The sequence below is a fragment of the Bactrocera neohumeralis genome, chromosome 2, assembly GCF_024586455.1.
Source record: "Bactrocera neohumeralis isolate Rockhampton chromosome 2, APGP_CSIRO_Bneo_wtdbg2-racon-allhic-juicebox.fasta_v2, whole genome shotgun sequence".
Lineage (NCBI taxonomy): Eukaryota > Metazoa > Arthropoda > Insecta > Diptera > Tephritidae > Bactrocera > Bactrocera neohumeralis.
Genome location: NC_065919.1, coordinates 64,180,204 through 64,207,480, shown reverse-complemented (window position 1 = coordinate 64,207,480; position 27,277 = coordinate 64,180,204). Strand labels below are relative to the sequence as shown.

Genomic DNA, 27,277 nt, shown 5'->3' with positions numbered 1-27,277 from the left:
AACTGAGCTCAAGTTTGTTTGGCTTGTCGACGGTAAGTATGACGCTTTTGACACTACAACTTGTGTATATGTTCTTAATAAATTGTGTTTACTTAGGTATAGGCATAAGTCCCTTATTGTACACTAACAAAACTTGGAAATTCTTTTGGGCATTTCAAAGTTTTTTTAATACGTGCTCAAACACATACTACTTGTATATGTAGAGTGCTTTCAATTTGGTTAGATTTTCTTGAGAAAAGAAAAAATATGAAACTTTGGTTTATTTGCTACCTGGGGAAATACTTATTTTTTATCTGCTGCAGGTTAAAAGTTATTCTTATTTTATTGACGTTGATTGATGTATATTTAATAACGAAGGACAAATGGAAATTTCTGAGCAATATTTGTCCTGGTATATGCTAAACAACTTAAAAAAAATATAAATGAAATTCTTCTCACTTCTCTTTCTTGTGCAATGTTTCCAGCAATGTTTCTGGCAACTCTTAACTTCAACATATTAGAATTTTCATCCCTCCGTCCTATCAAGCTTTTTGTTGAGCTGACCATTTTGCACAGGAACCATTTAATTTCCGGCACATACTTAGAAACTTGTAAAAGGCGCATTATTTGTCCTAAAGAAAACAATCAAATTATCATATATCATAACTTTGAGCGTTTTGGGTACACTTCAACATCAGAATGAAAAATTTCACAACTTTGTATTGCTAAAGCCAGTTTCAGGCAAGCAACACACCACTGCTTACCGCTTTAAGGCATTCAACTTTTGCTTTTTTTCTTTATTTATAAGAATTTTGAGTAAATAATGTTTATATCATTGATGGCTTACATGTTTACAAATGTTATGACGCGCATGCTTTAATGTTACTTTTATTAAGAACAAATTGCAGAAATTTAACGGTTGTTTATTATGGGAAAGATATTTTTATAGTTACACAGCGCTAATGTAATTATCTTGGCGTTGCAGCCGATAAGAATATGTACAAAAAATTTCCTATTATTGGTAGCCCAATGCCGTCTAGTTTACAAAAACGAAACTGCAACGAAAATATTAATATTTTTGTTAATAACGCAATGAATTACTGCTGTATTATGTATGTACATAGAAGAATGTTGGAAAGGCCTTCGGTGATAATTCTTTATTAGGAGTGTTTTTGATTTGTACAAATTATTCAAAAAGGGTCGTAAACGCGTTGGCGACGAACTACGTACAAGACGAGCATCAACGTCAATTGATGATCAACACATCAACAAAATAAAGGAATTGGTGCATGAGGATCGATGATTAACAATCAAAGATCTCACTGGCATCGTTGGAATAGCGGAAAGAGCAGTGAAACTTATTTTGAAACATCATTCGAACCTAAGAAAAGTGAATGCGCAATTGGTTCCAAAACCACTAATTTTTTTTCGAAAAACATCGTCGCGTTAACGTCTGTGAAACAATGCCTTTCGACACCACAATGCCAGGAAGCGTTGAGTCTTCGATCTATGCTTACGATCCAAAAACAGACGATCAATCGGCCGAATATCTTGACAAAGATGAGCCAAATCCGATAAAACTACGTCAAAGCAGGGCAAAAATCAAGGCTATGTTGACAGTTTTCCTCGATTTGCGAGGTGTGGTGCACTCCGATTTCCTTCCGACCGGCAAACTGTCAACAAAAAATACTATTAGAGGGTTATGCGTCGTTTGCAGAAAGCTGTTCGTAAAAAGAGAACGGAATTATGAGCCGTTAACTCTGGTTTTTGCACCACTAAGATGCACCGTCTTTCTGCATTAACTCTTTGAGTGAGTTTTTGTCAAATTTTCAATATCGGTGAGCCTGATTTAGCTTCGTGTAACTTCTGGCTATTCAGCAAACTCAAACGACCGCTCCGGGGAAACCGTTTGAAGTCAATTGAAGACATTAAACGTGAGTCGCTATGCGCATTGAAAACTATTCGGGAAATTGGAAAAAACTTTGGCACAAGTGTATTGGGGCCAAGGGGGACGACATAGATGTTGAAGAATTAATTAACAATTTTTAGATTATGTATAAAGTCTTACTATTTTTCGTTCATAGTAGTACAAACAACTGTGAATGTAATTTCACTTATTAGTACAAGCCCCGCAGGATTATTTTAAGCTATTTTGTGGTGTTTTTTTTTTTTCTTTCGTGATGCCCAAATAAATTTATATATTACAAGTGCTTGTAGTGACACACGTTACCATAAAGAAAGGGAGAATAGTAGTAATTTGAAGCTTCTACAAAGCCGATTGACCGCAAATTGTTGGCTGCCAACGATTAAAGTTTTCAACATTGCTACGCAATAGCCTTCACATCATCACTTTAGTTCTGAAATATCACTTCGCAGTTTTCAAATACCCTAAAAAATATACGAGTATCAGAGTCAAGTAAGTAGATTTTGTAATTCAACAAATTTATTTTGTCTGCACAATTCCATTGGAACCACAATGATTCAATTATCTTAATTCGTCCAAAGGACAATGAAAACACTTATCTCAGTTGGAATCTTTCGAATTGTTGAAGGTCCAGATGTTAAATGTATTTGTGTAAATAAGTAAAATTAAAGCATTTCTTCTTGTAGGTTTATTCGATTGTTAGCATTTTGTTTATTTTATACTTGGTAGCTTAATGCTGGGCAAATAAATGTTTACTAAAAATATATAAAAATATATATTCCCTATTTTGAACTAATGCCTTTACCATCTTTTGGGTAGGATATTGATTTCACACTAATTAATTTTTAAACTTTGCAAGCAAAACACTGGTCCAAGTAGTTTTTGAAGTCCAGATAGTGAAGGTCGTTCCATCTAAAAAATTTTGCGGACACAGGAACAAGTAATAGCTCGAAGGTATGGAGAATATGTTGGGTGTGATAGTACATCCCAATCAAGCTACAAAAGCTTTTAACGAGTCATCAACTTTGTATGTGGTCTCTCATTAAGCGATGGAACACTACTCATTTCCTTTTAATCAATTTTAGACTCTTCTATTTGAGTGCATCTTTCAATTAGTTCAGCTGATTACAGTACAGTTCAAAATTAATCGTGATATTGTCGGGCAAAAACTCAAAATAAACGATCCCCTGAAATTCAAACAACATAACATTTTTGTGACTACCGACCTTCGAAGTGATTTGATCTGGTTCATCCTCTTTAGATCTTGAGCTTCTCATTCTTAAAAACAGCGCACTTTTCGGCGCTAGTAACAATATGCTTCAAAAATTAATCATTTTTTTGATGGTTGATAAGCAAATCACAGTCGTTTATACGACGAAGCAAATTTTGTTTTGTAAAAACATTAAGAACACATATGTCAATCTTCGAAAATCTATAATCACTCATTATTCCCATCCTGCTATATGGTACAGAGGCAACAACATCTGATGAGTCGACGTTGCGAGTTTTCGAGAGAAAGGTTCTGCGAAAGAATTATGGTCCTTTGCACGTTGGCCACGGCGAATATCGCACTCGATGGAACGATGAGCTGTACGATATATACGACTACATTCACATAGTTCAGCGAATTAAAAGACAGCGGTTACGCTGGTGTCTACGCCAGTAAAGAAGAAGAAGATAGCAAAGCGGTAGAATTTGCCGAAAATGCTATTTTCGATCTTCCATCATCGATAAGGCACCAAAGAAAAGCTATTCCAAAAAATTTAAGATTTTGTTTACAAACAAACGCTTTTCAAGTTAAGTGCAAAAGTTGGCTGCAAAAAAGAATATCAGCAATAATTCAATTTCTCGTCATTAATAGAAGTGGCAAGTTTTCGATGACTTCACGATCTTCACTGAATGCTTTGTGCTGTTCAAATACCTGTTTTGATGATAAAGTAGACTCCCAAAACATTTCTGCAATATTATCAATGATTCCGTAGCCATGCTCCAAATGGAAATTTTCTCGTTGAAAAAGACCACCTGCCAAAAACACACACTAATAGGCACATGGATATAAAAATCGAATCTACATAAAAGAGCTCGTACCAATATAGGAAAACTATATTTGGTTTACATTCACCAGTCAGATTCAAATTTGATTTTAAATAAATCTAAACTTAATGATAACTTTATGCATATGTAGAACTTTTCCCAAGCAGTAATGCCATCACAGACATTTCAATCACCATTACTGCTAAGCTGCGCTTTATATTTACATCTTTATCTTTATTTTCTTATGTATTTACAGTTGCGACTTCAGCTATATGATGCGGAATATCCTGTTTTGAGACATGGAATATGTATAGCAAGCTAATGTGTTTTAAAAAACTAAGTGTCAAAACGGAAACCAACTAAAAACATACAAACATATGTGTATACGTATATAAAGCATACATACATCTGGAGACAGCAAAAAGAGACACCGGAAAAATTAAGATATTTCAATCACCAGAAGCAGCGTCAATGCTTAATCGCACTCATCAATCAAGACAAGCGTTCATAGTTCTGACACTGAAGGTACAGCGAACATTTAACGTAGAGTGCGAAACTCTGTTGGTAATCGGTACATACTTCACCTTAATGTTCTCGCTTATAGTCATATTGACAGTGAGCAGCCGTTGAGAATGAAAGGCGGAATTTTTCTCTGAAAAGGATATACCCATAAGTACTCATATTTTTTGCGAACACATTAATCATGTACTCGTAGCACATTACGCTTCGTCAGCATTAGTTAACAAATTGATTGTAATCAACTCCATATAACAAATATAATAATTGAACGTAAAGCGCAGGAAAATTTACGACGCTTATTTAAATCAACACGAAATTACTACACCAACATATACCACACATATACATATTCAACATGGGAGCGAATTCGTCGAGCAGATCGGATGCAAGTCTTCTCAGCGATGAAGATGGTAAGTCTGGCGTGTTTATGAAGGAAATTGATTATTTTTCAGTGAATATGTTCATAATTTCTCATTATGTGCTTTATGCTATGGTTAATTTGAGAGGCATTATACTATAATTTCAATCTTATTTGTAAAACATTCTAAGTATTGTAACGATCGTTGGCACACTTAAAAATTGGAATAAATATACACAAAATTTAATAGCACGGGCTATTCCTAGCATATAAAGTCAATCACACACATAAAGCTTGAGGACTTCAGGTAGCACTTTAACTCAATTAGCAAATTTTCTAAACCTAAACATGTTAGAAATAATTATTAACTGAATATATAGAGATATTTTAAAATTTCTGGCAACACCTTTTTTTCTACAGATTCATACCTACTCTTACATCCCAATAGGTAGTTTAAAAAAGTACTACTTTTTATGAACAGCCAAAATACGAGGAACAAGTAGAAATGAAGGAAGTGAAGCGAATGCTCTCCTGTAAAGTAAAAGTCTCTCTACGTTCCGAAAAATCAAGTAAAACCATGCTCATGTGGTCAAACGACCACTCCAAGTACACTGTTTTGAGTCAACTGAAAAAATTAAAGCGAATCGCTACGGCCATTGAAGGCTCTATTCCGGAAATTGATGTTGGCGCAAGTGCATTAGGGACAAGGGAGACGACATAGATTTTGAAGAACAAATTAAACATTTTTTAATTATGAACAAAGTCTTACCATTTTTTGCTCATAGTAGTAATCATTTCATTAATTTTTCTGGCTGTTTGTGGATTCTATTCCAAAAGAATTGTATCAAGCCGATTTCGATAAAGTGTTCTGATGAGAACTGTATTCTAGAGAGTACGTCCGTTGTCATGATGGAACACTATTTTCTCGTGTCTAATCTTTTTAATTCCCCGTTTCTTTTTGATGAGTTGTTCAACTTGCCCCATTGTAATCAGTATTACTATTTACTTCAATTACCTAAATAAGCACATCTAAGCACATTTCCAGCATTCTCACCTCAGTTTTTAAAAAATGATTTTTTCAATTTTATTTTACATGAATGGTGGCGGCATTTGCTTGTACATATAGTCAATTTTGACCATTTTCAAATATTGCGGGCGATTGGTAAAGGGAGCTTTGGCAAGGTAAGTCAAATACAAGTATTATATATTACGTCACGTAAAAAAATAGTAATTTAAATACAAATGTATTATATTTTTTTTTTTTTGTTTCTTTTTTCTAAAGAGACCACAATTGAGATGTTAGGAAAACTTCAGGTTTTTGTATAATTAGCTCACTAATTATCTCATTTACTATTTAATTGACGATAGATTGAGGCATAAGTCCCCAAAAATTAAGTACTATTTATATTTCACAAAAATATTTTTTAGATTATCAGATACTAATGATAATAGCTTAATTAGATACGTTCCTAATTGTCTCAACTAATTGAACTATTTAAAGAGCACACCTAGTATGACTAACAAAAACGATTAAAAAAATTGTTTTTGAATTGTAAGGATATATTTATACATATTATTAGAATTTAGAAAAATCTTTGAAAAAAAAAAATATTTTTAGAGTTACACCGGATATCGTAGGGCACTAAAAAATATGATTCTCCACAGTTGCAATGATTCTGGCCTTTTTCGTAAGTAAAATCAAAAAAACAATTTCACTATAAGACATTGTCCGTACAATGACCTACAGTCGAAAATAATCGAAAACTGACAAAATAGCGGCGTTTTAAAAAGTTAAATTTTACCCAAAAAAGTCGAAAAATACTTTTTCCAGATAAATTATTGTACCAAGTGTACCGATATGAAATAAGCCGTGAAAAGAGGATCAACACGCACCACCTCTTCGTTGATTTTTAAACCGCCTTCGAGAGCAGGAAAATGAGTTTCCTTTTTGTCGCGATGTCTAAATTTGGTATCCGGGCTGTGTAAACTGCTGTGCTGTGTAAACTGACGTTGAGCAATATCAAAAGCTCCGTCAGGATCGGGAATGACCTCTCCGAGACGTTCGATACCAAACGTGGTTTCAGACAAGGCGACTCCCCATGTTGTGACTTCTTCAATCTACTGCTGGAGCAAATAATCTTCAATCTATAAGAGCTGCTGGAGCATAATTTGCCTCAACATCCGCGTCGTTAGTTCGAATGGATGAGAAACTGGATCTGGTAGAAAAAAAAACAAATCTCCTGTAGATCAAACAATCAGTCGCATTCGCGACTTAGCTCCCACGTCACAGTTGACAGTCACAACTTCGAAGTCGTAGATAATTTTGTCTATCGTGGAACTAGTATTAACGCCAACAACAATGTCAGCCTCGAAATCCATAGCAGAATAACTCTTGCCAACAGGTGCTACTTCGGACTGAGTAGGCAGTTGAGAAGTAAAATCCTCTCTCGACGAACCAATTCTATAAGTCACTCATTATTTCCGTCCTACTATATGGTGCAGATACATGGACAATGACAACATCCGATGAATCGAGGTTACGAGTTTTCGAGCGTAATGTTCTGCGCAAAATGTATGGTCCTTTGCGTATTGCCCACGGCGAATACCGCATTCGATGGAACGATGAGCTGCACTACTGGTTATATGATGACATTGACCTATTTCAGCCAATTAAGAGACAGCGGCTACGCTGGCTAGGTCATGTCGTCCGAATGTATGAAAACAATCCAGCTCTGAAAGTATTCCCCACAGCAACCGCCGGGGGGAGCAGAGGAAGAGGAAGACCTTCACTTCATTGGAAAGGCCAGGTGGAGATAGACTTGGAATCTCCAATTGGCGCCAAACAGCAAAACACAGGAACGACTGGCGCGCTGTTGTAAACTCGGCTATAAGCGGTATCTACGCCAATAAAGAAGCAGAATGCAAATAATGTAGTTTTGAACACATAGTCAGCAAGTTCTAAATCAGTATTATCACTGTGCTTTCGGTCAGTCTATTTGAGGGGATCAAGACCGGAGACGCAAGTGGTTATTAGTTGTAATAGTTCATGGAATTATTATAGCTGATTAGATCAGACTATAATTGTACAAATATTAAATTGCTTTATAACTCTCTGTATTAAAGAGCTAAGAACGCGAAATTTTTAATTTTACTCAAAAAAACAGGATACCGTTACCCTACAGGTTCTTTTCTTCAAAAACTAGTTTTATACTTTACTTTAAAGAATTGGTTTCTATATAGATTAACTAAAACGACACCCACTCTGAACCGTTAGTTAACAAGCTAACAAAGTGGGTTTATGTGCTTTATCAATGTTAACACAACTGGTGTCTTCGTCATAATTTTCCACACAACCGCAAAAGATTATTTTTCACTTATGTCGGTTTCTGTTTTTTCTTTTATTCCACTTTTCAACTCGCTTTGATATGCATCTCCCGGCCAACCAATCAAACGCACAGGTGTGCATCGTACAGAAACGTGATAGTGGCATACTCTATGCCATGAAATATGTCAGTCGGTCGGCGTGCGAGTCGCGTGGTGCCCTGGGTGGTGTTATCAAAGAAGTGGAATTGCTTGCCTCGCTAGAACACCCATTTCTGGTGAATCTGTGGTTTTCATTTCAAGGTAAGTTCGTACGTGTGAATGAGAGTATGTTTAAAAGCTAGAGTGCAGGTAAACTTTTCAGTATGTGCGAGTATATTTCACAAGTGGTCATCAACTTTTTCATGCATATAGTAAATATGTATGTCCTTCATTTTCAAGCATTTCACGCATCGCCAACATATGTACATATGTATATGCATATAAAAAATTACCATAATTTTACCATTTCTATTCGGTCTAAGCATAAGCACGAGGATGGTTCCTTTATTACTTGCGCCGATAGCTTTACTATCTCAAGGAAAATCCACTATCAGATGGAATATTCTCGTAGACAATTACTACCTAAATTTCAACCAAATCGTATTCGTAGTTTTGTTTAGACCGCGACAAAATTCGATGGGTCGTATCGTTCGGACAAACGTATGGTAAATGATAGCAAAGCAGAACTAGTATTTTTCAAACAGCAACAGAAATTTATTCCTGTGAAAGCATGGAGGGATCAAAATGGGTATTAATGCCTAGGGTAACTCATTGGCTCTACACCGATGTTGTAAGGTATATTGGTATGGTGGCCAATAATGGAAAGAAATTACGCGGCGTATGAAAAGCTTACAAAGAGCAGTTGATATATACATATATAGAGTATATCAGTGGAGCTCTTAGCACAAATCAAGCACTAAACGTTATTTTACATTTACTAGCAACAAATTTGTTCTGTAAGCAACCGGTAGCGAAGTCAGCTTTGACACTGAAGGAATCTTCTCTATTAATCCACTGTAATAAGTGACATTCTAAGACACTAAATAAGTTCCAGTTTTTATCCAATATCACGGATTTTCGTAATCCTATAGAATGTAACTAAAATTAGTTCCACAAATATTGTGTGTATTGTGCCTTCCTTCCACAAAGGGAAGAGGTGGACAGGTTCACACAGATAAGTATCTTTATGGAAAGATCCAAACTTGGTAATCGAGTGGAGGGTAGGGTCTGTTCAAAAATTGATACCAAAATCGATTTCCGTCTACAGTAAAATGTAAATCACAGAAATTGAAGAAAGCCTTCCTGCTCTGACAAGGAGTGTGCTCACGACAAGGCTTATATTTATATATACTGGCTATCTGTGGCTCTGAAATAACTAGAATCTATTAGGATTTCATCAAAAATAGTCAAATAACTTCTTTATCTATTTTGAAACTAAAGTCCTATTTCACTACGAACCTAAAATTGGCTCCAGGACATAGTTATATCACAGGTAACTGTGAAGCAGGTAAACTAGGCAGAACAGGTACCACTCTACAATTAGACTCCGGAAAATGGGGAATTTATAAGCCTTTGGCTACTTTTATGCGTAGATATTTAATCGGCAAACATATTAGGAGTGAACTCTTAACTTGCGCAATCAGCAAGCAAACGTGGCATGAACGAAATATGGGTCTCACATGCCGATTATTAAAAATCAAAAGGAATGATATAACAAATCTAGTCGGAGCGTTAACAGTAACAGAAGCTGACAGGAGGTACGAGTAGAAGAAGAGTAGTCTATAAAACATCTTTGACGAGTGCAAAGCTTTGTATAAGTTCTTGACTTTCTTTCGGAGGTCGCATAGATAAATTTTGTGTACTAAAGAACTTTATCAGAAGCAGAGAGCAGCCAATAAAGTGAGCGGTGGTTTCGCAATGGGTGTTCTAAAAGCCTAGGTGCGTCGTCAGACAGGCACTCTACCTAACTACCTTAGACTGCGTGTTAAGGTGATTCGATACTCTTTTTTGGAAGCAAATGCACAGATGAGACCACTTTACAGCAGTGTTGAACGCTGTTTCAATCCCTCGGCAAAATATGGATCAACTGCTAAACACTAGAATGCTGTAGAAACAGTGGACTCACTCGGTAAACCTGCTTTGAAGAAGGCGAATATTGTCCTATCGGCTGAGTTTTGGGTTATGTACATATCGATTAACCCTCGTATGTATGTACATATGCACTTATTCTACTATGTAAAAAGTTTCCATAATTTCTCTCATTCAATGCATAACTGTGAATATATTCAACCTTGATTAAAGGCGCATACACCTTGTGAATCATATATTCGTAAATATTGGTTAGCTTTCAGTTCTGTTATAATTTTCTAATATACATATAATCATATATACCTACGAATGTACATATATGTATGTAAATATTTTCACTTTTGCCATTTGCTACTTCGGTCAACCCAGATGAGGAGGATTTATTTATGGTGTGTGATTTGCTGACTGGCGGTGATTTAAGGTATCATCTACAGAATCGGGTGAGTGCAATTATTTATAATATGTACATATACACGTATTAATATATTTATATATATATATATATGTATGGGAATATGATACATACATATAAGTTGTACATGATATATTTATTTTAAAGTAGCAAACACTCAAGTGCATACACACTCATATCCTTACTATATCATATATGGCTAAAGAGCACCTTCAACACACTGAAGTTATGATTTGATAGTCATGTGTATATTCATAGATACCTAGTACATACACACACTTTTATATACGATTACTATAATGGATACCGACACTATTAACATACCGACACCGTCTCAACAAATATTTGCCTAAGCTCTAAGTATGTATATATGTATGTATGTAGAGATCCTTTTTTTGCATATGTATATGTTAACGGCACAATATTCTTGAATTTATTAATATTTTTTCAGGTGGAATTCAGCGAAAAAAGTGTTGCCTTATTAGTGTGTGAGTTGGGAAGTGCTTTAGAATACTTGCAGAAGCAAAGAGTGGTGCATAGGTGCGTGAAATGAGTCCATTTCATTATAAAAACACTATGTGTATGCACTAATAAGTCTCTATACTTTGTATTTTCTATATCTTCAACAGGGATATCAAGCCAGATAACATTCTTTTGGATGGTGCTGGTAAGTGTATCAAATTATCTTTAATATTTGTGTGTATATCTTCTTTACTTGCGTTGACAACGCTTACGAGGTTATAGCTAAGTTATCACAGCGTGCCGCACAAAGGACCTTAAATCTTTCGCAGAACATTTCTCTCCAAAACTCGTAACACCGCCTCATCAGATATCGTCATCGTCCATGCCTCTACACCATATAGTTGGACAGGGATGATGAGTGACTTGTAGAGTTTGGTTTTTGTATGTCGAGAGAGAACTTTACTTCTCAATTGCCTACTCAGTCCGAAGTAGCACCTATTGGTAAGATTTATCCTGCGTTGGATTTCCAGGCTGACATTGTTGGAGGTGTTTGCACTGGTTCCAAGATAAATGAAATTATCTACGACTTCAAAGTTATGACTGTCAACAGTGACGTCCCCCTGCGGCTACGGGAGGACCCCTCCGGGTTCGAGGGGAAACCGAATATACCCGCGGTAAGGCATGTCTGTCGTAAGAGGCGACTAAGATCCTGGCCACCAGTCCAGAGCTGTATGGAAGCTCAACTGGACGTAGCTTCGGCTACAAGGTCATACCAAAGACTTTAATCTGGTACCACGGGGAGCAGTAGCCCCTGGAGGTAACTCCAGTGTGCTCATTGGGTTTGGCCCTTTGTCGAGATTCGTGGTGGCTGTGGTTAAAACCCAAATCGCGGGAAGAACTGACTTTGTCAGTCGAATGTGGAATTGCATTGCAACCGGGTGCCGGGCCCAAAGTACGGCAGAGGTTTTAGATGGGCCTCGAACCTTACCAAGGTTGTTAGTGTGTCCATGCCAGACTGCCAATTGGTACTGAAAATGCTTACCCAATTTTCAGGGCGCTGATTGACGCATTGTATTGATCCGTTGTGCTTTTGAGCACCGTTGAGTTAAGCTGTCGACAGCAGGATCTCACGTTAAACACAATCAGACGTTGTCAACAGTGACGTGAGGGCCAAGTTGCGAGTGCGACAACTGTTTGTTTGATGACAGGAGATATTTCGTCTTGCCCTCGTTGACTACCAGACCCATTTGTTTTCCTTCCTTATCCATTCTGGATAAAGCAGATGGTGTTGAGGCCAATGATATCAACATCATCGGCCTACGCCAGCAGCTGTACAGTGTAGACTCTTATAGAAGATTGTACCTGATCGATTAAGCAGCTCGAATTATTTTCTCCAGCAGTGGATTGAAGAAGTCGTAAGATGGAGAGTTTTGATTAGACTAAACGCCAGTTTATACAGCCACATTAGTTTTACGGTGATACCAAATTCAGACATCGCGACATAAAGGCAGCTCCTTTTCGTACCGTCAAAAGCACTTTTGATATCGACGAAAAGGTGGTGCGTGTCGACTCTCTTTTCACTGGTCTTTTCCAAGATTTGGCGCATGATGAATATCTGGTCAGCTGTTGGTTTTCCAGGTGCAAAGCCAAACTTTTCACACAATATGTTTGATAGAACCTTATATTCGGTGTTAAGGTGGCTTATCCCACGGTAGTTAGCGCAGATTGTAGGGTCTCTCATGTATGTACATATTTAATGTATATACTGGTATATATAAACGGGCTCCGATATTTACCAATTTTTGATTTTTTTACAAACGTCCCCTGAAGTTTCAGTTTTTGCACTTAAAGAGGATCCAACGTAAAGGCACGGTTTGAATTTAAAATATTTAATTGATACGAGTAACTTGAGAGCGGTTGAATGAAATTTCATAAAATTTTGAAATATTAACGATAGAACTTAGAAAATGAAATTTAGATGTAGTATTAATACTTGCAAAAATAATTGACATGGGTTTCCAGACTGACAACAATGACAAATTTCATTCAACCGTTCTCAAGTTACTGGTCTCAAAGTCAAGCCTCTGCTATTTTGTTTACAAAATTTTTTGATAATGGCTTTTCAGCAGTCTTGACATCTGGTACTAATTTGCTGAATTTCATCATAAAGTACCGATATACTACAAATATTTCACCAAGGCAACCGACCATTTAATGACGGAATTACGGTATGAACCAGTTCCTAACCCAACGTATTCATCAGGTTTATTCCCCAGCGATTATTTCCTCTTTCCGAAACACAAAAATTTGCATGCTGAAAAAATATTTCTTTAAAAAAACCACTTTTTTAAGAACCTCGAAGCTTCATACTATCGAACCGGTATGAACATATTGGTGGACTGTTACCTCAAATTCAATAGTCAAGATGGAGATTATGTCGAATAGTAAAGCTATGCTTTCATTCAGAAAAGTTTACATTAACTGTTGAGCTAAAGGCCTTTGAACTCTTGTAGTAGATAAATATGGGACTGATAGAGGAGGGACGGTTCAATTTAAAATATTTATTATTTACTTGTAGCAGAATGGTTCAATACAATTATAAGTACTATTTACGCCATAATTGGTTCTATAAAAAGCAAAATTATTGTTACCTTTCATTTGATCTTTAACATACAAAGAAGACAATACATTTTTAAGCAAAGTAAAATTTAGTTATTTAACATTGATTTAGTTATTCATACATCGATCACAAAACCTTTCGATAACATTTCTTTCAGTATATTTTGTCTTTTACGTCAAAAACCCAACACACAATCCTTGGGAGTGATGTTTCACCATCTCACTTTAGCTTGCCTTCAATCGGTTTTTGGCTAGCCAAAGTATTCTTGGTGTAAGACCAGAAGTCGTTAGCTGTTTCAGCCATAAGTAAAAGAATATTTCTGGCCACTCCCAAATGAATGGCGCTCATAGAAGTAAGGAATTGCGTGAACTTCGACACATTACTCACCAATTTTCTATGACTCCTTCGAACCTTTCGACTGGTAACTGACGACTGACACGCGTGATGGTTTGCTCCAAGGTCTGAAACGAGATGGGTTTGTCTGCATAAACTTTAGACTTTACATTTCCCTTTAGGAAAAGTCTAACGGTATGATTTCACATGATCTTTGTGGCCAATCGAGAAGTTGTCCCGTCTTGTTGAAACCAAAAGTCGCCGACTTCAATTTCAGGCATCAAATAGTCGGTTATCATGACGCGATAAGGGTCGCCATTGACGGTTACGTTCCCACCGGCATCATTTTTGAAGAAATATGAACCGATGATTCCACCGGTAAGACCGTTGTTTTTTCTATATAAAATGACAGCTCTTGAATTTCTTCAGATTGCTCTGCGTCTCAAATGCGGTAATTTTGCTTGTTTACATACCCATTGAGCCAGAAATGTGCTCGAAAACGTCGCATTTTCTTGGAACTTTTCAAGAGCCTACAAAGTGCATCAATGTCGTTTAGGAAGGTCGAGCGCCTTCAGTTCTTGCACAAGCTGTATTTTGTGTGCTTTCAATTTAAGATCTCGACGTAAAATGCGCTAAGGGGTTCCATACGTCAGGACGAATCGCTGCGAACGGCGCCGAACCGACTCTCCAAGGTCTTCGTGTGCACTCTTTGGCTGCTATATTTTTTTCACTGCGTGCTGAACGTGGTCTATTCAATCGAATATTATCCAATAATGAATGCTGCTTCTCAAGATGGGTAATGGTGTTACGAATAGTATGCTCAGTAGGCCGACTATGGTGCCGATAAGTTAAGCGAAGCGCGTGAAACCATTCTTTACAGAACGTGAATTTTCGTAATAAAGTTGAACGATTTGTAAAAGTTGTTCAGGCGTAAGTCTTTCCAAGATGAAATGCCAAACAATACTGAAAAAGAAGTACCTCTGCTTGGATCACCCTTTAGATGCCACTTCCTGATAGAAAAATATACATTTGAAAACAACAATAAAGCTTTCTAGCGAATTTCATTTGAATAGGAATGATGATGCGTATGTGTTTCACTCGAATTTCTCGGAAAACTGCCAATCAATATGTGCCCAGCGGTAAACATAAAATTCATTTCAATCTGTGTACATTCCATGTGCTGAGGTCATATTGACACACCAACATATACACATACAATATACACTCGTTTAACGTTTGCAACCCAAATATTTGGTCTCCCAAAACACTAATAAAAAGCACATGTGAAAATGCAATGCTACGTTGCCACTCATGTGTGTGAATTGCATATTTACGCTATTGAAAATTTGATCCCTGTCCAGCTCCATTAATTGTTTTCAATTCGCTGTGAGATGTCACATTTAATTTTTTTTTCTTTTAAATACTTAATTTATATCACGCATGCCATGCTGAGGTACGAACAAAATGCTGTGTTAATTTAATTTAATTCCCAAAGCCACCTACAAAGTGACCGTAGTCGGAAAATTTTTTGTAAATATCCAGAACGAAATATCGTCTATCTAATACATTTTCAAATAATCAGTTTATTCACTAAACTATTTTTACCATCATTAGTATTTATAAGATTGTCTTCATTTTGAAGCTTTGATTCATGTGAGAGAAGGTTGCGCTTCTGATTCTATTATCTTTAGCTAGAAGATAACATAACTCTTGTCTAATTCAATGCAGAATTTATCTAAATGTTTCTCTATCCAAATAGCGATTTGTCCAATATCCTTGGTAACGACAACGGGCTCTAGTTTTTGTCCGACCAAGAGATGTCAAACATTTGAGGAAATTTTATTATGACAAGACTTTTCAAAGAATCCGCTAACTATACAAAGTGATTTAAACCTTAGAGATCTTTCAATTTGCAGCACGAAATAAAGACGCAGAACAAAAGGGGGAGTGATAGCTTATACTATATGGACTGTAACCCCTTTGGAAGAACATTTTTTGAAATGAAACCACTATATATTATAATTTTACCCGAACTCGGGCAGTTAGTTTGTCATAGTTACTTTGTCTCTTTTCCGACCTCACCCCAACATCCTTTTTGAAAAATTAAATGGCACGCTTCATACACAGCACAGATATAGAGATCCCTTGCTCTCTCTCTCTAATACAAACACAACGACATTCAGGCACTGTTTATTTAACTTTTTCCATGTTATCGTAATTAACAAAGGTGGATGGACGCTTCGCATGAGGCCAGTACTAGTCGTAGAAATAATTATAGATCACGACAACCGACGTGCTGTTTAAATGGAGAAGTCCGAATCAAATTTGATGAGATGGAATGGCCTTATTCTCCGACATAGTCTCCATCTTGAGTAAAACACTTAATAAAACCGTTCCCAAACCCTCAAATTAAGAATTAAGCCCAAGAATTCAGTCCATGCAGAAGATGCTAGCTTGGGAAAGTCGAAAGTATTAACAAGGCAAATAATATATGAGGTATTTCCTATATCGAGTTATCAGACTCTCTAAAGAGGGATCCAAAAAGTATACATATGTATGTATATAGATAATAATAGCTATCACCTGACTACAAGAATTATAGTTGTTCGAATTCTGTCTCACAAAATCTTATATGATTAAGTTAGAAGGGAAATTACATAATCCAAAATATGACTAAACATAAGAGGCACTATAGAATGAATATCAATGCAGTTTCACAACTTTTGGAAAACAAAAATTAATAACTGAGCTTCAGTTAACTCGAATCTGTTTCGACTTTGTTTTTAGAATATTACTTATGTATGTGCCTTAATTCTTAATATTAATAACATCATGCTGTGTCTCTTTTTTTCTATTTCTAAATTGTAGGACACGCACATTTGACTGATTTTAATATAGCTACAAGACTGCAAAAGGACGGACTTGCATGCAGCATGTCTGGAACCAAACCGTATATGGCGCCAGAGGTATTCATGTGTGCATTAGAGGAAATAGGTAAGCCCCACTCGGTACATTGATTGGTTTAAGTAATATTAAAAAAAAAACAATTTCAGCGGGTTACAGTTTTCCGGTCGACTGGTGGTCTCTCGGTGTAGTTGCATATGAGATGCGTGCCAATGTGCGACCTTTTATCGTGCATTCGCATACGGGATTGGCGGAGGTAAAAAATATATTAACAGCACCGGTGCACTATCCACGTTATTGGAGTCATAATTTCATCGATTTGCTGACAAAGGTAGGATATTACATTTGTGTAAAAATTAATAATAATACACACGCATATTTTGTTGTTTTACAGCTGCTCTGTGTACATCCCGGCGCACGTATTAGCTCTCAGCAGGAGATACAACAAACACCACTTCTACGACACACGGACTTCAAAAGTATACTCGAGAAAACAACTAAACCACCATTCAAGCCACCTGAGGATCACCTTAATTGTGATCCTTGTTTAGAACTGGAAGAAATGATTGTCGAAACACGACCGCTGCATAAGAAAAAGAAGCGTTTAGCCAAACAGCGATCGGCACAACGTGACAGCGATCCCGAAACGATTCTCATCAAGGAGTTTATAGTTTACAATCGATATAAAGAACTGAAACGAAAGGCTATGGAAAAGAAAGAAAACGATTGGCAGCGCGAACTCGAACACGCTATGGCGAATTCAATCGTGACTAGTTTAGCGCCAATCCAAGAGAAGCCAACGACGATGCATTTTAGTGGTGATGGTGATAACGACGAGATTGTTGGTGTGACTACGACGGCGACGAATGGAAATGTTACAGCTAGCCACGCGTTGGCCGCAAAACCCAATTCATACGTGCCCATTACTACAACAATAAATGCATTAAGTAGTCACACGCTTTCCACACCAAATACGAGTACAACCATTCTGAGTGGAGCTACAGCGTTGCCACCGCTTTGTACGAAATGCCAACATCACAGCCCAATAATGGGAATAACAACGCCGCCGCAGACCAAAATTCAACTTTCATCGAACATAAAGGATGGCGAAATTATTGAATTTATCGATCGTACACCTTCACCGTCGACATCAAACGCCATTACGTTACGAACGCCAGTGATGACAAGAAAAGCTGACGCAACAGCAAATGCGAATGTGGTGTAGACGAACTGTAGCGGCTAATCATAACTAGGTTATACAGGAAATAAATGAAAAAACATGATTATATGTACGATAATTAAGTTCACCGAATGAAGTATTTGAAAATATAAAATGGAAGTCTACTTTTAGGCACAATTTTTATGCGAAATGGAAGGCGCTTTTGTTAAATTTCACTAATAACCATGTACCCTCTCAGCTCCTATGCATATGTTGAAATTACAATAAATGTGAAAAAACTCTAGCAGTCCTAGTTGCTTCGGTTAAAAAACCTTCCTAGATCTTGATAATCTGACGGACAACAATAAAACACCTTAAACGGGTTCAGCGTGCGACCCTCGGCCAAGGAGGTCATAGCGATAGTCTGATTTGGCAGGTGAAATTATTAGTGGAATATAGGAAAAGGTGAAAATTTGAAGTCATAATTTATAACCTTTGCCATTAAAATTTTATCTTCAGTATTGAAGAAATCTTCGAAAGAAACATCAATAATTCTTTGTGTTCTTAAATCCTTTATAAACTGTTATAGACTGAAAACTATATGGATACTGAGCGCGCCCATTAACAGTTTATTTTAATGAGAGTACTTTTTCCTGAGGAGAATAAAATCATTGAAATTTTGATACTGCATTATGATTTTAATGGTGTGAAAAATAGCTGCGATGAAAATACGAACCTAAGAAATATTGAAAAATTAAAAACATAATTATATATACATTACATAAAAGGAAACCAAATATAATATATTTTTTTTTTAATTGGAATTAAAATTGTAAAATGTAATATTTTTAAAAAATGTTTGGGATTAAAAATATATAATTTAATTTTTAATTGCAAAATAGGAATCAAAATTAGGAACTGATAAAATATAATTACTTTAAATGTATAAGTGCGGAATTTAATTAAAAACAATAACTAAATATGCAAAAACCACTTCTTTTTTAAATTTTAATTATAAACTTTATTGATTTTTGATTAAGAATTTTGGGATAAGGAAGTAAAAAAAATTAAATGTCATTTTTAAAGTGCATTAAATGCATTATTTGCAACCGTGATTACAAGCGAATTGAAAATTATTAAAATCTCAGCACACAAGTGGAGAGCAATTAAACCACAGCTTTAAGATTTCAATTTTAAACAGAGAAATATTTTATAATAAAAAAGATTTCACTATCCAGAAAAAATTAAAACATGTTGAAAACTTTTTTTATAACTAAAAAAATCATAAATAAGCATTTGAGGAATAAACCCTTAATTAACATTCCATTATAGATAATAGTATAATAAATAAAAGAATATTAACTTTTATTTAAGTCGAAGAAAATGTCTAAAGTTATTTTTAATTTAACTCTCAGCAGCTGTAATATATTTTATTTATATATATATAAGATGTACATAACGTAAAATAGATTTTTAACGATTTAAAAGACATTTAGAATAGATTTAATAGTATTTAAATACCTAAATTAAGTAACTTTCATAGTGACTTGAAAATCAATTAACTTTTAGACAAGAAACCAAAGAATGTAATTTTAAGCCCACCACTAACTTAGTTATAAATATTTTTTCGATATGGAAACAGATATGTAGTTAAGAAATAACAATAAATAATAACGGAAAATGAAGACAGATGAGAAAATTAAAGCGGTGTTATCACATGGAATAAAATAGTCAATGATCTGTAAGATTGATGTATGTAAGTAAGTATATACTACAATATAACACAAGCAGTCTTCGATTAGCCAAGCGATGCAGAGTAGCCAATGGAGCACCTTATACCAACTGCTCAAACAGACTGGCAGCACTGAGAAAGATATTTGTTTGGTCGCAAAGATCTGTTTGAGAATCCGGATAAAAATGGCAACTTTTAAAAACTAAAGCAAGTGAAAAGCTGTGTAATAGCTAAAACTTAAATAGAAAACAAAGAGGGTTTAAATTTGGTAAGAAAATACTTGTAGTTGGAGAAGCTCGCGATCGGGAGTGCCGGTATACTAGCATTTCTTCAGGCTGTAGTGAATGAACGAAACATCACCTGTCATCAAACAATCAGTCATCGCACTCCCTCCCACGCCACTGTAAACAACGTCCATAAGTGACACAGGCCACAAATAAGCCACGATATATAGTGCAAACAGCACGACCTCCTCAAAATGCATCGCATTTTGCCCACGGTTGCCTGTATTCACTCCTTCACATTTGCCAAGTGTGAAGTGAAGCTCATTCTTTCACTCATGGTCAGCCCTAGACATTTGATCTGCTTTACATACCTGATATTGACCCCTTTCACCCGGACGATTGATGGACGAACCGGCGACAGTTTACCTCTCAGCAGCATCGTTATCGTTTTATCCATTGATATGTAAACATTCACACCAACGCCCCAGTTGTAAACAATTTCTAAAAACTTACCACCCACCCATTCTATTTCCCTCCGTAAATGACCTTCAACTAAAAGAAGAAGGTCACCAGCTTATATGCAAAACATTTACAGAGCGGTTCCAGCTGTCCCAGCAGAGAGTCTATCTTGAGGTTTCTTATATATGGACTACAGATCCGATCTCAGCACTCCTACTCATTTCAACGATAGAGATCTTCCTGTCCGGAAAGGACAGCCAAGTTCCTCCAATCATTCAATCAGCCGATCCCAGATTAGATAGTCAAATGTCCCCTTGATATATTTGTTGATATTCTCCCTAACACTATTCTGGCCATATGTATATCCAGGCATCCTCTACTCTGCGTCCTTTCCTGAAGTCGTGCTGACTATCCGACCACATGCCAAGCGTTAGCTCCTGAAGTCGTACCACCATAACTCTTTTCCCTGTACTGGAACCCTAGCATTTTTCCACTCACGTGGAAAGTACCCCTCACACACACACATATAGGTTGAATTGTACTTGAAAACAACCTATTATCATGTAGCATAAACAATATGCTACAATACATACCAACATACACATATAAGATAAAATTCTTAAAATAGTATATAAGCAATGAAAATACAAAATAAAAATTAGAATGAATAATTCTCAGGTCTTTATTTTTCTTCCACCAGCGGTTAGAACTTAAAGATTCTTTTTGAGTTGAATGTTTGATCTTACAAATCAAACATCCACTTTTCATAAATGGCCTCCAGGATTTCTTGAATGAACTTCCATAAGCTTTTCCATATCTCTCCGTTCAAACCATCAATGCCTGGGGACCGTTTAGACCTAACTAACTCCCCATCATCTAATGTAATGTGTGTAACGCACCTCTTTTGTTTGAGGTGCCCGTGCTTCCGACCTGGGGAAGGACGCACCCAATAGAACACTTTCACATTCACTCCATGTTGATAACACCGTGTCACCAACGCAAAGATAGGTTATATCCTCACTTCTACGACCCCTACAGATCTTATATACTTGGCCCCAGGGATCTTCTTTATTTCGCCTTATACATCTTTTCCATTGTTACTCTTTGACCCTTGGATACATATCTTTGTATTCTTTCATCTCAATACTAAGATCATACCTAATCTGAGACAACCTATCACAATTGGACCGTTTAGCACGTTGAAATTTTCGCCTCAAACGCCTGACATTCCTCCTATAACCTCCCACCCAAAATCAAATGCTCAGCTTGCCGCTTGATGCATGGTATTACATCTATGTCACTCGCACCCCTCGGCCCATCGGTATTAGAAATACCGCTTCCCTAACACATGGCTCTAGGGGTTCGCTGGATTTGCAGCACAATCTAGCGACAACCACTTTACCGAACTCCCCTTCTATAGAAACGCAAACACCCAGCTGTGAAGAGTCCAAAACTACACAATCCTAGTTCGGATTATTCACAACTATTGCGACGTTAACCCCAAGATCCGTAAAGACCCTAAAACTGCCAGGGAGACCCCTAACGACACCATTGGTGGCGTAAAGCTACTGGAGTAAGGCAACACCGCACCCACCCTCAATCATACAACCCCCGATTTGTCCAGCCAGCTTACCCTTAAAGTGGCAGTTGTGACAATGCGGGGCATTGCGGCAACCGGCAGCTTTGTGACCCTCTTGGCCTCACCTCCGACAGACATCGAACCTGGGCCGACAATCCACAACCAGGTGATCGAAGTCCTATCCGGACGCACTCGGAAGGAGAACCACTTAACTTAGACCCTTCCTGCCTCTAAAAGGGGGGACATCAATTTGTCCGCTCCTTCCAGGACTACGTTCGTCCTACCATCACCCCCCTCCTTCCAGGGGCGTCTTACCATCTTGGTGTCGGCTTTTTTAGCCTCAGGACAACGCTCCTTAATGTTGAGCTGGAAGAGTTCCTCCATAAATTCCTTGTGCGGAATCTCATTATGCACACCCTGCACAACGATCCTCTGCCCCATGTTTCGGTTAACGGTCACACTCAGACCTGCTTCGCCAAACTTTGTGTTATTGATCACTTTCTCCCTCTCCTTGATTGAAGGGGTACGGTTGACCACACCGCCACTTTTCATGGGCTTCAATGCGTGCATACGCACGCTAAGAGAATGTCCCACTTCTTTAACGACCTTCTTTGGCACCACCCTAGATGAGGCGGCAAGAGCCTTGCTCCTTACTACCACCGACCAGGTCTCCACTGGTCTTGGCAACGTCGGCGCTATTGCCTCCAGCACGGGTGCCGATTTAAGAAACGGGATTCAAAAAAGCAAATTCTATTATAATTTATCATTATAATTTGCGAAATTGAATTTCATAAGAGTTCAAATGAGTAATACAATAAAATGAAAATATAAAATATAAGCCTACTTTTAGGGACATTTTTATGCGAAATAGAAGCAACTTACGATAAATTTTCACTAATAACAATATACACTCCGAGCTCCTATGCATATGTGGAGACTTTACGCAGTTTCTTAATTAAGTAAAGCATGCATCGATTATGATAATCCGACGGACAACAACAAAAACGCCGTAAATGGATTCAGCGTGCGCCCCTAGGCCAAGGAAGTTATAACGATAGCCTGATTTGGCAGGCGAAATTAAAAATGAAGTAAGGAAAAAGTAGAGATTATAACACAGTCATAACTTTGCCATTAAAATTTTGTCTTCGGTCTTGAAGAAATCTTTGAAGAAGATATCATTAATTATTTGTATTCTTAAATCCTTTATAAACTGTCATAGACTGAAAACTACATATATGAATAATCAGCGTAGTAGGGAAAAATAAGACCGTACTTTAACAGTTTATTTTAATGAGAGTACTTTCTCCTGAGTTTTCACAGATAATCAGAAAAACAGCTGATCGAGAAGAATTTTATTGAAGTTTTGATAACTCATTGTGATTTTAATGGTGCAAAGAAGCAAAAAAACTAAAGGCCTTCAAGAGGACTATCAAGATTACTGCGGTTTACACTTCGATGCTCATTCGAGTACCTCTGAATCGGTAAATAATTATACGCCTTCCAGCAACCAGTACAAGTGATTGTGCCTGGCGCAACATATTTTTTTATCAGGGGTGTGAGCACCTCAGCAGACCTGACATTATTTATACATACCTCCAACCGCAGGTCGTCGATGCACTATCCCCAACACCCAGTGACCTTCGACCCTCCTGCCTGAAATAAGAAAAATATATACAAGTAATTATCTGCAAATAATATGAACTATGTCTTTATTTTTAATCTCACCTTTGTTAAATTTTCTTTTTGAAATTAACTTTCGTATAGTATTTTATTTAATTTTATCTGCCGCCTCCTGATGGTCCACTTGGTACAATACTACAGCTTCGCGGCAGCAGTGTTACCAGGTACATATGGTAGCGCTAGATAAAATAGATTTCCTAAATGTATTATTTTTCCGAGGCTCCTCCTGTGACCAATGTGATGCGTAGCAAAACTTCAGCTAAAAGATTTGCGGCAAGAGTATTTTGCGTTCTCGAACCAAGTTATGCTTTACGGCATCTAAACGTACCGACAGTGCTATTTAACACTAAAGAAAACGCCGTCGGTAGTTTATGCATTCTGCGAAACTTTTATCGGAAAGTTATCAGCATAGGAATCAGCAATTTCGTAAACAGCACCTTCTTCTGAAGAAATTCAACATTTTGACTCAATTTATCGCGTTGATCCCTCAATTGATCGCATTCAACCTTCAATAGATTGCAGTTATTATTCAAAGGATCAATTTTCAGTTGAAAGGGATGTCGTCAAAACCCTCGAAGAAATTGTCTCTCGAATTGAAATGCTGTTGATGCCACTTGAACCAACTTATTAAACTTAGAAAAAAATTGTAAAAAATTTACCTATTAAACAATGCACTTAAAATTTACCTAAACATTTCTAAATCAGCAAAATAAAATAACGTTGTGAATTAAATTTTCGTTAAAAGTTGCAATAAATCAACCTCAAACAAAGAAAACGCGAAAAAATCAATCAATTCTAATTTCGATATTGTCAATTCAACACACTACATAAAATTAACCTTGGAAAAGAAATTTTTCAAAAACTTAACAATCACATAATGCACTTGTCGCGTTCTAGACAAGGCACAGCAGGCTCAGGAAGCACTTGTCCAAATCTTGCGCAAACTGCCGGTTCTGCGACATGGAACAAGAAACTCCGGAACACCTGATTCTGGATTGCCCAGCAATTTGCAAAAGCAGGTTAAATGCCCTAGGTTGGATCTACGTGGACAGCCCAGCAGCCGTTGGGGAATCTTCCTGATATAACATTGATTGCATCATCCGATACTATTCTGAATGGGCAGCAGGCTCTTAATGACGACAGTACATGTACCGAAGAAACTCCTCTCATGTACGAGCTATGTCTAGTAGCAGATAACCAAATTGGCACCACGTATAGAATAATCAAACTACTGACACTTGTCAGCAGCATTCTCACGAATAGTCTGGGACCTCGTATTGGGCATTATTCTAGCAATTGCCGACACAGACAGATATTTGAGATGTGGGCTCGATTTTACAATATACCCATTCACACAAATCTCAACTGTTTCCACTCTTTTATGATTACTCATCAATACCACTTCCGATTTGTGAGCAGCTAGTTATAAGCCAGCAGTCTCGACCCATTTTTAACATTACTAAATCTTTCGTTACACTTGTTCCTCGCCTCGCAATATCATCCACCTATCCTTAACACATCCGCGACTCTCAGAATATCATTGTACATTACGTTCCAGAGTACTGGGCCGAGAACTGACCTTTGCGGAACACCGCCTGTAACTTTGTACCTCTCAGGTCCAAATTCTGGGTCGTATGCTAGTACTCTGTTTTTGAAATAGCTTGCCACAATTCGAGTTAGATAGTAGGAACCTTTAACTCTGTCAGAGCTATAATAATTAAAGTCCAGTTCGCTGAGTTGAAGGAGTTTTTACTGTCCAGGGTTTTGACTACACAGTATTGTTTGTCACCCTAACGCCTTCTATTCCCTTCCAATGGAATGTGCAGCCGGAATCTTCTTCCGTGTATTTTTCGTGCCGCTTACAAACGATTGTTTTAAATGTTTTTTTACCAAATGTTTATAAGGACTTCCTCGAAGTCACCTCTTCGCCCAGCTCGTTGTTGTCCAGTTCGCTGAGTTGAAGGAGTTTTTAATGTCTAGGGTTTTGACTACACAGTATTGTTTGTCACCCTAACGCCTTATATTCTCTTCCAATGGAATGTGCAGCCGGAATCTTCTTCCGTGTAGTTTTCGTGCCGCTTACAAACGATTGTTTTAAATGTTTTTTTACCAAATGTTTATAAGGACTTCCTCGAAGTCACCTCTTCGCCCAGCTCGTTGTTGTCCAGTTCGCTGAGTTGAAGGAGTTTTTAATGTCCAGGGTTTTGACTACACAGTATTGTTTGTCACCCTAACGCCTTATATTCTCTTCCAATGGAATGTGCAGCCGGAATCTTCTTCCGTGTATTTTTCGTGCCGCTTACAAACGATTGTTTTAAATGTTTTTTTACCAAATGTTTATAAGGACTTCCTCGAAGTCACCTCTTCGCCCAGCTCGTTGTTGTCCAGTTCGCTGAGTTGAAGGAGTTCTTAATGTCCAGGGTAATGACTACACAGTATTGTTTGTCACCCCAACGCCTTCTATTCCCTTTAAATGCCTTTTCAGCTATTTTGGTGACAGGAGCCGAAATCTTCTTCCGAATATTTTTTTAGATGCTAACAAATGATTGTTTCAAATACTTTTTCACCAAATGTTTATAGAGAGTTCCACGAAGTCATCTCTTCGTCTAGCTCGTTGTTCTCTACGTCAAAACTTGAGACATTCAGTTCTCAGTTGAGCGAATTTCTCAGACCACCAGTACAGTGGAGCTTTGTTTCCTCCGTCTTCGTGGCATCGCTGCGTCGGCTACCGTTACTAGTGATTTTGTATTATGTTTTATCTGATTCCGGACGTCCTCTTGTGGATCCATATCCTGGAATTCTGTAAGAGATAAGCTTTGAGCGGCGTAGTAATTATAGAAATGTATGCCCTTTATTTTTGCATACACGAAGACTTTTTCTTTAATATGTTGAGTTTTTTCAAATAGAATACAGCTAAAAGTCCATATCGCAGATTTTAAGTTTTTGTTATCGATCCAGTTATTCTAATTTTTTGGAGTCTTTTACGGTTCACTTAGTAATAATACATCTGTCTGCGCTGCCGAGCAGTGGTTTTCCAGCAGCCTTTTTAGAATCCGGGCAGCTAAAGCTACCAGTCGGGTGTTGATTCGTCCCTTATTGTCATAAGAGACATAATTGCTACTTACTGCATCCTTTTGCGACATGCCCCTTTTCTACACATCGATAGCAAGAGCCCGTGCAATCTCTGCTGCTTTTACTGTTGTGCTATATATGGCCAAACTCAAATTATTTGAAACATCGCACAGGTCTTGTAAGTTCCCGGATGCTACAATTAACCCAATTCTCTTCCTACCTTATTTGCGTCGAGGGGTTTTGCTGACATTGCCAAAGGGAGACTAATAAGGGCAATTTGTGTTTCGTCTTTAAGTCGTCGCATGGATTTGATAGCACTACGTTATATAGTGTCTTCATCAGGAAATTTCTCAGTTATGGACATACATACTTCCGC

At 37.2% G+C, this 27,277-nt stretch overlaps 1 protein-coding gene across 9 annotated transcripts in view; it reads left to right on the top strand.

The window, feature by feature from the left end:
* Nucleotides 1–19,859, top strand: part of LOC126760336 (serine/threonine-protein kinase 32A) — a 225,723-nt gene extending 205,864 nt beyond the window's left edge. For 7 of the 9 annotated variants that reach the window (XM_050475928.1, XM_050475942.1, XM_050475909.1 and 4 more), the window contains 9 exons: nucleotides 4,194–4,866; nucleotides 5,941–5,996; nucleotides 8,273–8,438; nucleotides 10,635–10,705; nucleotides 11,129–11,217; nucleotides 11,307–11,344; nucleotides 16,961–17,086; nucleotides 17,146–17,327; nucleotides 17,391–19,859. In XM_050475928.1, coding sequence (XP_050331885.1) covers nucleotides 4,812–4,866; nucleotides 5,941–5,996; nucleotides 8,273–8,438; nucleotides 10,635–10,705; nucleotides 11,129–11,217; nucleotides 11,307–11,344; nucleotides 16,961–17,086; nucleotides 17,146–17,327; nucleotides 17,391–18,221 — 1,614 coding nt within the window. In that variant the 5' untranslated portion in view covers nucleotides 4,194–4,811 and the 3' untranslated portion in view covers nucleotides 18,222–19,859. The remainder of the gene's footprint in view (nucleotides 1–4,193; nucleotides 4,867–5,940; nucleotides 5,997–8,272; nucleotides 8,439–10,634; nucleotides 10,706–11,128; nucleotides 11,218–11,306; nucleotides 11,345–16,960; nucleotides 17,087–17,145; nucleotides 17,328–17,390) is intronic. The other 2 variants (XR_007667194.1, XR_007667193.1) reach the window with 2 other exon arrangements.
* The last annotated feature ends 7,418 nt before the right edge of the window (nucleotides 19,860–27,277 follow it).